At 45.1% G+C, this 13,950-nt stretch overlaps 2 protein-coding genes and 1 pseudogene across 2 annotated transcripts; all 3 read right to left on the bottom strand.

Moving 5' to 3' along the window:
• Nucleotides 1-18: 18 nt before the first annotated feature.
• On the bottom strand, nucleotides 19-3,194 carry LOC123082739 (wall-associated receptor kinase 5-like). The gene is made up of 4 exons (XM_044505002.1): nucleotides 2,348-3,194; nucleotides 1,664-1,846; nucleotides 1,231-1,473; nucleotides 19-1,116 (listed from the first exon to the last, which is right to left on the bottom strand). Exons 1-4 carry the CDS (start codon nucleotides 3,192-3,194, stop codon nucleotides 194-196), a joined length of 2,196 nt encoding a protein of 731 aa, XP_044360937.1. The 3' UTR covers nucleotides 19-193.
• A 1,480-nt stretch (nucleotides 3,195-4,674) lies between these two features.
• LOC123082741 (wall-associated receptor kinase 5-like) lies at nucleotides 4,675-6,825 on the bottom strand. Its single transcript, XM_044505003.1, has one exon. It carries the CDS (start codon nucleotides 6,237-6,239, stop codon nucleotides 5,304-5,306), a length of 936 nt encoding a protein of 311 aa, XP_044360938.1. The 5' UTR covers nucleotides 6,240-6,825; the 3' UTR covers nucleotides 4,675-5,303.
• Nucleotides 6,826-8,867: 2,042 nt separating this feature from the next.
• On the bottom strand, nucleotides 8,868-11,586 carry LOC123084132 (wall-associated receptor kinase 4-like; annotated as a pseudogene).
• Between the last annotated feature and the right edge of the window lie 2,364 nt (nucleotides 11,587-13,950).

The following is a 13,950-nucleotide window of genomic DNA, read 5'->3' as shown; positions in this document are numbered from 1 at the left end:
GTTCTTTGTTAAGGTGTGGCGGAAATCAAAGCTACATTAGGTAAAAATCGCAACCCACATGTTGGAAAGTCTTCATATAGATGTTTTATGAAAGTTTATCTCGGCTTAACTAACATTGGATATTGTTTATAGTTCCATCAGTATTTAGTGTAGTATCCATGGAAATCTACAAAAGTTGAAGTAAAGTAAATACTCAACCTTGACAGCCGTTAAGAAGATAAGGATTGCCCTCATATCCTCCAGAGCACTGGCATAAGTATCCTGGACCATTGTTAGGGGCCATGCAATAGCTGTTTGCACTGATGCAAGCATAGTCAGTAGGTGTGGCATTCCCCTTCTGTGGGCATGAACCATTCCTAATGGCCCAGTCGACGACAACGGGGGCACCCCTCTTCGCTCGACCATCGATGAACCCAAGTACGCCGTTGAGGTCCTGCTGCCTGAAGGTGCACCACCCAATCTCAGCCACCATGGAGTAGAAGCATGGGTTGAAGTTTGATACCCTGCTCTGCTTCATCTCAAATATGATCTCCAAGGAGATGAGATTGGTGGGGATGGCAACCTCACAGCAGCCCATCCCAGCGCATGGCGCGCCCTCAGACGTGCTGTTGATGCCCTCGCAGTTCGAGTAGCAGCCAGTCACATACTGGCCTGCGGTTTCTTTGTAGCCGGTGATGAGCCCTAGGGTGTCACAGCCAATGACTGTGAAATGGTTGCGTGACGGTGACGGGAGGAAGGGCGTGTGCTTCAGATCGTACCATGTGGTGAACTTGGTGAATGTGGTGTTCGAGGTGAAACATATGTGGTTGACGGGGCTGTATACGCGCATCTCGCCATGCTTCAGTGAGATGTCGGCGATCTCAACTGTATCTTCTGAACCACCGGCAGTTGGCCTTGGTGGATCGACCGTGCTGTCACAATCGAGGTTGAAGTAGCTGTTCAGGCTGATTGCAGCACAGTGCGCGCCAATCCCGAAGGGGTATGGGATGGATACGTTGCCGCACTTGTCAGGGCAATCTGGCAACAATGTGGACCGTCCAGAAGAGGCTCCGGCAAGTGTTCCCACTGCTGGGAAGAAGATGCTTGCTATGAAGATCACCATGACTGTCGACACACCTGCCATAATTGGATACCAATTAGCCATGCTACATGTATGCAAACAGGTTATATCAATATGAAGTAGATTTGTCACCAGAAATAACTAAATGCAAGTTCCTCTGTAGACCATACCATGATCACCACATCCAATAACTCGATTTTCATTGTAGTTGTCGGTGGCTCTATTTGTCTCTTTCTCTGTAAGTATGCGGATTGTGTCGACATGCCTTGACCTCATCTCATCATATAACTTGAGACCTCCATTTTGTTTGAAATACTCATCGTTCTCCCTCTTGTGCCTTTTTCTTTGAAATTGCATGAGCAACATGCATGTGAAGGCCATCACCACAGTTGCAGAAACATAAACACTGAGGCCTGCAGTAATATATTTTGGAGGAACGGGTGCTTGTAAATTTATATTAGAATTTGGACTTTGCTATTTTCCTTCTGGTTGCAACTTGTAAGTAGTGTTCAGATTTAACATTTTGTTTCAATTACATGATGTTTGTTAGGGAAACACACAAAGCATGAACAGAGATAAACCACTTATATAAATGCTGCTTACCAATAACCAATTTCTCAGTTGGTGAATGCAGAGATTTGCACCGAAAATTTGTACCGCCAGATCTATTTCCTGTCTTGCATTTGCATAAATAGCTTCCTGGTGTGTTGTGGCAGACCCCTTTTCTGCACGGATACAAATCTTCATACTTGGGGTCCTGCTTACGCAATGCACACTCATCTGTGTCTGAAGATATTAACGAAAGCAATTAGACGCATCAAATTAAACACGAATGACTATATTAATTTCATTAAGAGTTATTTAAAAAGTAATATATTCAAGTAAAGAATTCACTCTGTAATGCTGTAGCTTGGCTTTCTGTAATTTTTCTCGACTTAATATTACAGTACGTGTTAATAATTTACACCAGAAAAGTTCACATTGTTTTTGCCAATACTACACCGAGGTTCCGGCAAGTGTTCCCACTGCTGGGAACCAAATACGATTATGTGAGTGCTGCCAGGCGCTCGCCTGTATGCACAAGTCTTGAAGAATTCTGTTGAAACTAACAGTTGGAGTTGCTACACAAGGTGAAATTCGCAATCCACCTACTGGTGAGATTCCATACAGATGTTTCATGGAAGTGTATTTAGTCTAATTAACACTGAGTATGGTTTAGAGTGCCATCAGTTTTTAGAGTAATATCCTTAGAAATCTACACAAGTTATATTAGAGTAAATATCTAACCTTGGCAGCCATTCAGAAGATAAGGATTTCCCTCATATCCTTTGGAGCACTGGCATAAGTACCCTGGACCATTGTTTGTAGCCATGCAGTGGCTGTTTGCACAGATGCAGGCGCAGTCATTAGGTGTGTCCTTCCCCTCCTCTGGGCATGAGCCATTCTTGGCAACACCCCCCAGGGCTCGATCATTGATAAACCCAAGGCTGCCGATGAGGTCCTGCTGCCTGAAATTGTACCACCCAACCTCGGCCACTATGGTGTAGAAGCACAGGTTGAAGCCCCATACCTTGCTCTGGTTCATCTCAGAAATGACCTCAAAGGTGGTGAGGTTGGCTGGGATGGCAGCCTCGCAGCAGCCCATCCCAGCACATGGTGCGCCATCCGACGTGTTGTTGACACCATCGCAGTAGGAGTACCAGCCCGCCACGTACTGGCTTGCGGCGCCCTTGTAACTGCCGATGAGCCCCAGGGTGTTACAGCCGATGACTATGAAGTGGTTGCGCCATGGGGAGGGGAGGAAGGGTGTGTCCTGCATTTCATACCCTCTGGTGAACTTGGTGAATGTGATGTTTGACTTGAAGCAGATGTGGCTGACAGGGCTGAGCACGCGCATCTCGCTGTGCTCCAGTGAGATGTCTGCGAGCTCAGCTACTGCTTCGGGATGACCAACCATTAGCCGTGGTGGATCGGTTTTGCCGTTGCAGATGAGGTTGAAGGAGCTGTTCCGGCTGCTCGCGCCGCAGTCTACCCCAATGCTGAAGGGGTATGGGATGGGCACGTCGCCGTGCTTGTCAGGGCAGCCTGGCAACGAAATGGAGCCGTCGAATGTGGCTCCGGCCGCTGCTGCCATTACTGGAAAGGAGGTGCATACTATGAAAACTAGCAGGGCTGCTGCCATTGCTGTAAAGGAGATGTTACATGTATGCAAACAGCACATTAGCTAACCCAGCTAAATCAGTATGTGGTATGCTTGTCTCTGCAAAAGAAAAATTGCAAGTTGCCATAGGATCCTGATTGTGTACAATTATTCATCTGAGAGAATCTCCAATGGTGTCAGTTAACTACTACAAGTGGTATCCCTATATCAGAGTGTGAGACTTTGACCGTGATTGTGTGTTTGCCTTACTCTTAATTCTTTATTCCGAGTTGCTGCTTTTGTCAATGGTCTCACACCCCTCATCTGAGATTTTCTATCTTTTCCAGGAAATGAGATGGTTTGGTGTCGGTGGTAACGTGGCGGAGGATGAATCATTGTAGATTGGCTCATTGAAGCCTACACATTTAAAAAAAATCAACAAGGTGAGAACACCCCGGTTCCGACTTTTATGTATTAGAAAAAAACAATTATTTAGCATACACATACACTCTTGTGCTGGATGGGGACTTTTATTTTGGTCAGCTGGATCATATCAACATTCATGTATTGAGAAGCATGCGAAAACCAGGAGTGAGTGATGAGTTTTCTTGATTTGCCAATGTGTTGGCTTGCATTCTCAGAGGCTGGTGACTGTTAATTTGGTCAGACAACACTCATCATATTGACTATTGAGGAGCATGAGCAGACCAGGAGCGAGAGATGAGTTCCCTGTAGATTGTTAAAAAAAATAGTGCCATTGCGGCGGTGCAGCGCGGAACAGTGCTGACACCTCGAAGGGCTGCGGCTTCTGGGGCCGGTCCTCGAGCTTCGGCTAGGAAATCGAGTTGTGCGCATAGTATGTATAGTTCCTGATGATTGATTATTATTGATTGGTTGCAATGGCTATTGTGTGGTCGAGGCATTTGGTGGAGGTTGAAGATGAACTGCAGACCCTTGATTTCGCATCCAACGGCTGAAAAATCGACCAGAGATGAAAAACTCAGCTGACTGATTTCTAGCCATTCCCTATTTTTGTTGGTGTGGGGCGCTTGGGTTGGGTTGCTCATGTACTCTATGTAGATCGTTCCTGACAGTAGCAGTTTGCTGTTGGTTGCTAGTTGATGAATTAGGAGTTGCTTTTGTAGTAGCAGTTGTAGATCTAACCTTGCTGGCCATATCGTGCCCGGCAAAAGAATATACACTTATTATGAGTGAATGGATGGTTTCATGGTGCCCGGAAACCATTGTTTTTAACATTTTTTTTCTTCTTCTCGTCGGAACATTGTAATAAACAGTATAGTTCTTACCAATACATGAAACTGGTACTAGTAAATTTTTATTAGAATTTGGACTTCTATTTTTCTTTTGGTCGTAATAACTTGTAAGAAGTGTTCAGAATTAATATTTTTATACTGTTACAGGATGTTTGTTATGGCAATACACATCTAAATGGAGGTGAAAGCATGAACAGAAATAAACGGTTTACATAAATTGTGCTTACCAATAACCATTTTGTCAGCTGGAGAATGCAATGATCGACATCCAAAATTTGTACTGTCAGATCTTTTTCCTGGTTTGCATTTGCATAAGTAGCTTCCTGGTATGTTGTGGCAGGCCCCTTTTCTGCACGGATACAAATCTTCATACTTGGGGTCCTGCTTACGCAATGCACACTCATTTGTGTCTGAAGATATTAACGAAAGCACACTTAGAAGCATAAAATTAAACATAAATTACTATATTACTTTCATTAATAGCGGTTTAAAAAGTCACAGATTCAAGTAATGAATTCACTTTGTAATGCTGTAGCTTGGCTTTCCGTAAAAATTTTCAAAGTAATATTGCACAGTACTACACTGAGGTGTGCTGGAAACCCCAATATGATTATACAAGTGCTGCCAGGCACTCGTGTGTATGCCCAAAAGTGTTGGAAGACTTCTGTTGAAACCAACAGTTGGAGTTGCTATACAAGGTGAAATTTGGAACCAAGCTACTGGTGAGTTTCCATACTGTTTCGTGGAAGTGTATTTAGTTTAAGTAACACTGAATATTGTTTAGAGTTCCATCAGTTTTGAGAGTGATATCCCTGGAAATCTACACAAGTTATATCTGAGTAAATATTGAACCTTGACAGCCATTCAGAAGATAAGGATTGCCCTCATATCCTTTGGAGCACTGGCAGAGGTACCCTGGACCATTGTTCGCGGCCTTGCAGTAGCTGTTTGCACTGATGCAGGCATAGTCACTAGGTGCGTCCTTCCCCTCCTCCGGGCAAGAGCCATTCTTAATGGCCCAGTCAGCGACGATGGGGGCACCCCTCTGTGCCCGATCATTGATAAACCCAAGGCTACCAACGAGGTCCTGCTGCCTGAAATTGTACCACCCAACCTCGGCCACCATGGCGTAGAAGCACGGGTTGAAGTCCCATACCTTGCTCTGGTTCATCTGAAACACGACCCCGAAGGTGGTGAGATTGGCTGGGATGGCAGCCTCACAGCAACCCATCCCAGCACATGGCGCGCCGTCGGACGTGTTGTTGACACCATCACAGTAGGAGTAGCAGCCAGCCACGTACTGGCTGGCGGTGTCCTTGTAGCCAGTGATGAGTCCCAGGGTGTTGCAGCCGATGACTGTGAAGCGGTTGCGCGATGGTGACGGGATGAAGGGCGTGGGCTGCAGATCATACCCATCGGCCAACTTGGTGGATGTGCTATTTGACGTGAAGCAGATGTGGTTGACGGGGCTGAGCACACGCATCTCACCATGCTCTAGTGAGATGCTGGCAACCTCAACTATTGCCTCGCGATCTCCAACCATTGGCCGAGGTGGATCAAACGTGCCGTCGCAGGTGAGGTTGAAGTAGCTGTTCAGCCTGGTCGTGGCGCAGTGCCCCCCAATGCCGAAGGGGTATGGGATGGGCACATCGCCGCACTTGTCAGCGCAGCCGGGCAATGACATGGAGCGCTCGGAAGAGGCTCCAGCCGCTGGAAAGGAGATGCATACTATGAAAGCTAGCAGGGCTGTTGGTGCTCCTGGCATGTTTGGATGTTAACTCATTCTACGTGTATGCAAACAGAGCATTAGCTAACCCGGGTTATATCAGTGTGTGGCAGGTTTGTCTCCGCAGAAAAGTAAATACTGATCATATGTAGTTATTCATGGGAGATGTTAGAGAAGGTCCTGGTCTCCCCTACATGGGCACGCTACAATTGCATCCATCTTATATTCTTTCAGGAGAGAATTTCCAAGAGTGCCAGTTAACTACTACTACAAGTGACGTTACTATATCAGAGTGTACGTTAACACGCACATAGGCTTCGACCTTGATTGTGTGTTTGTGTTGCCTTTGTCTTAATTCTTTATTTGGAGTTGTTGCCTTATTATTTAATTGCACATCAGTGTTGATGCTGACTGTTGGAGGAAGATTTAGGCCATGAAGATAGCAAGTCATCCATGGTTCTGTCAATGGTTTGGTTCTTTCCTGGCATTTTCCCTTTCCTTTGTTTACCTCGTTTTGTTTTTTCTTATTTTCAGGAAGCGAGATGATCTGGCGTTGGTGGTAACATACAGGCGAAGGAATCATCGCCGATTGGCGTGCTGGAGCCTATATTTGCTATATAAAGTCAGCAAGGTGAGAACACTCTGGTTCCAACTTCTCATTAGAAAAGAAGAAATTTGTAGAGCCTTCACATCCACTCTGATTCGCAATGTGTTGGCTTGCATTGTCAGAGGCTGGGGACTTTTAGTTTGGTCAGCTGGAGCATATCAACACTCCTTGTATCGAGGAGCATGAGGAGACCAGGAGCGAGGGATGATTTTGTAGATTGTAAAAACGTTTGGTGCTATCGCGGTGCGGGCACGGATGGCGGCTTTGGGACTTCGCATAGGAAATATGGGTGTGTGCACCGTATGTATTGTGCAGTGGAGGCATTTGAGGGTCATTGTTATTGGTGTGGGCAGGCTTACCGGGCGCTTGGCTTGGGGATAGGGTTGCTGTATGTAGAGAGACGACTGATAAAAATATGGTACACGTTTCGCGTACTCTCGAAAAAGAAAGGTAGTAGCAATTTGTTATTATTTCTTTTTTTGAGTATCAATTTGTTGTTGTTGTTGTTGTTGTTGTTGTTGTTGTTGTTGTTGTTGCTAATTTAATTGAGAGATGCTCAATAAAAAACAATCTATGATTATTATGAATTAATGATTATGGTGCATCAAGATGGAATGGAATCGATTCTTTTAACTCTATTTTTATGCTTTTGTGCTCCTATCTTCTTCACGCTGGATACCATCGTAAACAGTATACCCAATCAAAATCAACCTATTGTCTCAAAAAAAAACCAATCAAAATTATCCTTTTTGCATGGAAATTAAAATTACCATATTTGCATGTGTTGAATATTTTCTGGGAATAAATAACGCCATAGTAAAAACAAGAATCCATCATGCTATGAAATTTCATATTCAAATGTGAAAAATAGTATGAGAAACAAAAATGACAAATTCATCAAAAATAAATGTGCCGAATTCTAGGCCTGATTTGCATTAGCTATTCTGAGTTTGGATCTAACTTTTGATACACCATTATAAATATCTATTGCATTTATATTCTCACTGAATAACATAAAATTTTAATGTTTAAGAAACATTACGGAGATCGGTGCACCACAAGGGGAGCGGCTATTCTCGCTTGACGCAAGACACACACACGCCTCATCTCAAGCACTTGCGACAACGGCCCCAGCGTGCGACTATAAAGCGGACGTCTCATATGGACCAGTGAGCTACCACATGCACGCATGGGTTTATTTTTTGTTTCTTCCTTCCATTTTTTCACATTTTCTTTGCTTTCTCATTTACCTTTCTTATATTTCGAAATATTCTAAATACATATATAATTCAAAAATAATATTACATATTTTTGGAAAAAATCTTTAAAATGTTAATCGTACATTTAATTTTTTTAAACATGTATGAAAAAAATAGACATCATATATAGGAAAAAATGGTAATCATGTATCTGAAATTTTTTAAAAGTATATAAAAATGTTCCTATTGTATACAAAAGATATACAATGTGTGAGAAATAAAGAAGATACTAAAAAATATATTTGAAAAAAGTTAATATCTATTGAAAAATGTTAAATGTGTAACAAAAAATGCTCCTAATGTATACAGAAAATGTAAAATATATATGACAAAAATAGACATGGAAATATATATGTTTGAAAATAATGTTAATCATGTATCTTTGAAATGTTTATAAAATATAAAATTAAATTAATAATTCAAGAAAAATGTTTTGTGCCATTGAAGGGCATATGCAGGTAGGTATTGTATAAGATCTGTTGGTTCTTCTTCTTCCAATTGTTTTTTGAACAAAGCAGTATGGAAAACGGTAAAAGAGAGTACGCTTCGAAGTCAAGAATACGCCTTTTCACCGCTCACTAGAGCGAGCGGGCGAGAGTCCCTTGCCCAAGCCGCCGGACGGGCCCCCACCCCGCCGCCGTGCCGACTGCCGACGTGCCGGACGGGCGGCGGCCCCCGGCGGGTGGCTTCAGCGAACGTCCGCATTGGTGCGGCAGGAGTAGCGCGGGCTTCCGGCTCCGAACTCAGACGCGGATTCGACGGGAGGGCTCTGCGGCAGGGATGGAGGGAGGGAGGGAGGCTTCAGCGAGCGTCCACGTCAGCAGCGGCGGTGGCCACGCGGTTCCTCCCGTAGCCGCGGGCTTCCGGCGCCGAGGCTCCGTCCCGCGGACTCGGCGGGAGAGGTCCGTGCGGCGCGGCGACCCGTGGTGAACGCCGGTGCTGGTGAATTCGAACCGGTTCGTCGCGACGGCCGCGATTCTGCTCGGCGGCGGCTGGTCGCCGGCTCGCGTTTGGATCTGGGGAGCGGATCGAGCCGCGCCAACACAAGGGGATCCATTCCACGCTCACCACAGGTAAACTTCGATTCAGTATCGCGTCACATAGCTGAATATATCTTCAGAGTTCAGAATGGGGACAGTTCACACTAGACACACATTATGGCCATGGTCAAACTATACAGCAGGCACACATTATGTACATGTTGCATACCTTGAAATGCCAAGTTTGGCGATTTCTCCAGCATGCCAGACCGAATGTCAGGATAATTGCTCCATGAACAGGTTTAACTTATTACACTTCGCAATCGTAACGGTGGCTGTGGTTTAGTTTTGCGTAACACAAACCAAAGAACTAACTCTGTATACAAGATTCCAAACATCACCTCGCAAGATCTTCGACCAGCTCGGACATGTCGATTGTCCCGCGTGTTGCCTCATCAAAGGGGACAACAACCGAAGATGATCCTCCGTAGTTATACACACACTGATTGTCTTCATGAGCACTGGCTTCGTGCAACTGGAGTCTCCTCATCATCTCTAGTCTCTCTGCAACTTCCTTCATCGCTGGCCTGTCATCTCCCCTAGACCAACATCGGGACATCTACATTCAGACAACAGCCTAGTAACCTCACAATGTGTCGGTGATTGATTTGTGACAAGATTATTATCTCATTGACAAATTCTTCTCTCCAAGCATTGTTGATTGCTTTGGACTTCTTTATGGCAACCTCTTTTTGATCATCCAAAGTTCCTCTGTAGACCATACCATGACCACCACATCCAATAACTTGATCTTCATTGTAGTTGTCAGTGGCTCTCTTTATCTCTTTCTCTGTAAGTATGCGGATTGTGTCGACCTGCCTTGACCTCATCTCATCATATAACTTGAGACCTCCATTTTGTCTGAAATACTCATCTGTTTCCCTTTTGTGCCTTTTTATTTGAAATTGCATGAGCAGCAAGCATGCTAAGGCCATCACCACAGTCGCAGAAACACTGAGGCCTGCAGACATATATATTTGAGAAACTAATAATAACAGTAGTAAATTTCTGTTATGAATCGGGAGTTCACTATTTTTCTTTTGGTTGTAAGTACCAAGTAGTGTTCTGAGTTCATATATATTTTTTACGTTGCTTGAGTGTTTGTTATTAAAATGCACATCTTAATGTTGATAAAAGTATCAATATAGGCCAATTGTTAAATAAATGATGCTCACCAGTGGCCAATATTTCAGCTGAAGTCAACAGAGGCCGGCATCCAAAATTTGTACCATCAGGTCGTGTTCGTCTCTTGCATTTGCAATCGTATGATCCTGGTGTGTTGAGGCAGACCCCTTTTCTGCATGGATACACATCTTCATTCTTGGGGTTCTGCTTACGCAATGTGCACTCGTCTATGTCTGAGTACATAATGGAAAACATTCTCTCAGAAGATTCAAACTAAAAAACAAGTTCACTATATGTCTGCGGGACAAAGATTCAACATGTAATGAAACCAACTACTCAAATATCTGATTTTAATTAGACAGAAATACTCTTTTCAAAGTTTTTGAGAGGAGAGGGGGAATGTACACAAGTTGAATTAGTGTAGATACTTGACCTTCACAGCCGTTCAGAAGATAAGGATTGCCCTCATATCCTCCGGAGCAACGGCATAAGTATCCTGGACCATTGTTCGCAGCCATACACTAGCTGTTTGTACTGATGCAAGCATAGTCCTTAGGTTTGTCCTTTCCCGTCTCTGGGCATGAGCCATTCCTAATGGCCCAATCAGCGACGATGCGGGTACCCTTCTTGGCTCGCTGATCGATGAACCCAAGTCTACTGACGAGGTCCTGCTGACTGAAGTTGTACCACCCAACCTCAGCCACCATGGCGTAGAAGCATGGGTTGAAGTGCCATACCTTGCTCTGGTCCATCTCAAACACGACCTCCAAGGAGGTGAGGTTGTTGGGGATGGCAGCCTCACAGCAGCCCATTCCAGCACATGGCGCACCTTCAGACGTGTTGTTGGCGCCCTCACAGTAGGAGTAGCAGCCAGCCCTGTACTTGCCTGTGGTGTCTTTGTAGCCGCTGATGAGCCCCACGGTGTCGCAGCCGATGACTGTGAAGCGGTTACGCGATGGTGACGGAAGGAAGGGCGTGAGCTGCAGATCGTACCCTACTGTGGACCAGCTGAATGTGGTGTTCGACTCGAAGCATATGTAGCTAACGGGGCTGAAAACGCGCATCTCGCCGTGCTCCAGTGAGATGTCGATGATCTCATCTTCTCCTCCGGGATCCCCAACCATTGGCCGTGGTGGATTAATCGTGTCGTCGCAGATGAGGTTGAAGTACCTGCTCAGGTTGGCCGCGGACTCCGCGCCAATCCCAAAGGGGTATGGGATTGATATGTCACCGCACTTGTCGGGGCAACCTGGCAACGACATGGAGCATCCAGAAGAGGCTCCGACAAGTGTTCCTACTGCTGGGAGGATGATGCTTGCTATGAAGATTATTGTGACTGTCGATGCTCCTGGCATGGTTGGATGCCAATTAGCTATGTTACATGCATTGTATGCAAACAGCACATTAGCTGGACAGGGTTAAATCAACATGAAGTAGGTTTGTCACCAGAAATAACTAATTGCAATTTGCGATACAATACTGATCTATATGGAGAGATTTTCCAAGGGTGTTAGTTAAGTACCACTAGTGAAATCTCTTTATCAGAGTACGTTAACACGCACAAAGGCTTTGACCCTGATTGGCTTCTTGCCTCGGTCTAACTATTTTCTGGGGTTATCTCCTTAATCTTTAATTGAACATCACCATTGCTGCTTACTGTTGGCGGAAGGATACGGCCATGAAACAGCAAGTCATCTCATACAACAATAATATATTTTGGTTTTGTCAGCGGTTTGTTCGCAATATGGTTCGTTCATAATATGTACCGCTAACATATTTGCGTCATTTTATTTTTCTCTTATCTTCAAGAAATGATGTAATATGGTGTTGGTGGTAGCAGGCAGAGAAGGAATCATCACAGATTGGCTGGTTGGAGCCTACACATTTTTTTAGATCATCAAGGTCAGAATACCCTGGTTCCAATTTTTCATTAGAAATCTGGAGCCTACAAACACACCATTTATCGCTGATATATTAGTAGCTTACACAATCACAGTGGGTGGCAATTATTAGTTTGGTCAGATGGAGCATATTAACACTCATGTGTTAATCTAAAAAAGGCATTAATGTACGTGGAATGTGTAATGAGTTTCTTGCTGGAAGGTGTTCAGTTGGACCTGTTAGCCACCGGGCTCAACAAAATACATGCCATCCTATACTAATCAGCTTAGAAAATAGTAATAAGTGATTTCTTACTCGAAAACTATATTAATCTATCAACTTGCAAAATATAACAAGTGTATGTAATCGGACGTCTAGCGAAGATAGTATGCACCTTTTCTTCTACTCCCTCTGTCAAAATATAAGAGTTTTTTTATACTCGCTTTGTATCAAAAAACGTCTTATAATTTGATACAGAGGGAGTATTTAGCAAGATAAGTTTTTTTTAAAGAGGGGTCTCCCTCCGAATGCCCTTACTAGAAACAGTTGTCTTTACAAACTAAATGGGGGAACAGAGAAATCCGAGGAAGGCTAATCTGGAGCAAAGGATGCAGATCCATCCCTGTCAGATTTGTCTCATCCTATTCCTACAACCCATATCAAAAGGAAGAAGGTAGCTGAAGTTAATTTGAGTGATCGCAAACACGATTGTGTCTTCGAGGGCACCCAACCCTCCGTGAGTAACCTTGTTGCGAAGATCAAGGACAAGGTGGCGCTCTGGCCAAGGCAAGTGCTGCTGGCCTCCAAGACACCTTGCCCTAGACCTGGGATGTACATTAATTTCCTGCATTGATCTCCATGACTGTACCTCCTAGTGTCAAACATGATGATAATATTGCGCGTGCCTTGCGTGTACAAGGAGAAGTTCACTAGGAGTAGTTAGTTAGATAAGTATCTTGTAATCTTTATCTTCTTTATCTCTAGCTTTTCTTCCTTTCCAAGATGTAATCTCCTAACCAACTTGTACGCGTATTTGGGCTCGCAACCCCGCTATATAACACGCAACACGTCTGCCAGGAAAGGCAAGACGTTTACCGCAAGCCGCACATGGTATACAGAGCAATCTTCTTCCACTAAACCCTAGCTATCCCATCTCCGTGCGCAGCCATGTCTTCCTCCACCTCCTCCTCCCAGTTGTCGCTCAGCGGTGGAGTAACGGAGAAACTCTCCCGCACCAACTACATCCTATGGCGGACACAGATCACGCCGCAACTGCGGGGCGCCGGCGTCTTCCACTACGTCGACGGCACGTCCACCGAGCCGGCCAAAACCCACATCACCAAAGATGCTGCTGGGAAGGAAACCGAGGGGCCAAATCCTCTTCATCCAATTTGGGTGAGGGAGGACCAGCAGGTCCTGGGATACCTGCTCCAAAACCTCTCAAAGGAGGTGCTCGTCACGGTGACCGCGATCACCACGGCGAGGGAACTCTGGGTGGCGCTGGCGAGCATGTTCTCGTCGCACTCACTCAGACGCGTCAACAACATCCGTACAACGCTGATCAACGCGCAGAAGGGCAACCAATCGGTGGCCGCCTACTTCGCCGCCATGAGGGGCCTCGCCGATGAGCTCGCCGCGGCGGGCAAACCCATCCAGGACGATGAACTCATGTCCTACATCATCCATGGGCTAGACCAGGACTACCAGCCCCTCGTTTCTGCCCTGGACGCCCGCTTCACTCCGGTAACACTTGATGAACTCTTTTCCATGCTCAGTAATTTTGATCAACGCATGGCGCAGTACAACGGCTCCGGCGGCGGCTTCAAGTCGTCGGCAAA

The sequence above is a fragment of the Triticum aestivum genome, chromosome 4A, assembly GCF_018294505.1.
Source record: "Triticum aestivum cultivar Chinese Spring chromosome 4A, IWGSC CS RefSeq v2.1, whole genome shotgun sequence".
Lineage (NCBI taxonomy): Eukaryota > Viridiplantae > Streptophyta > Magnoliopsida > Poales > Poaceae > Triticum > Triticum aestivum.
This window is presented reverse-complemented; position numbering and strand designations above follow the sequence as displayed.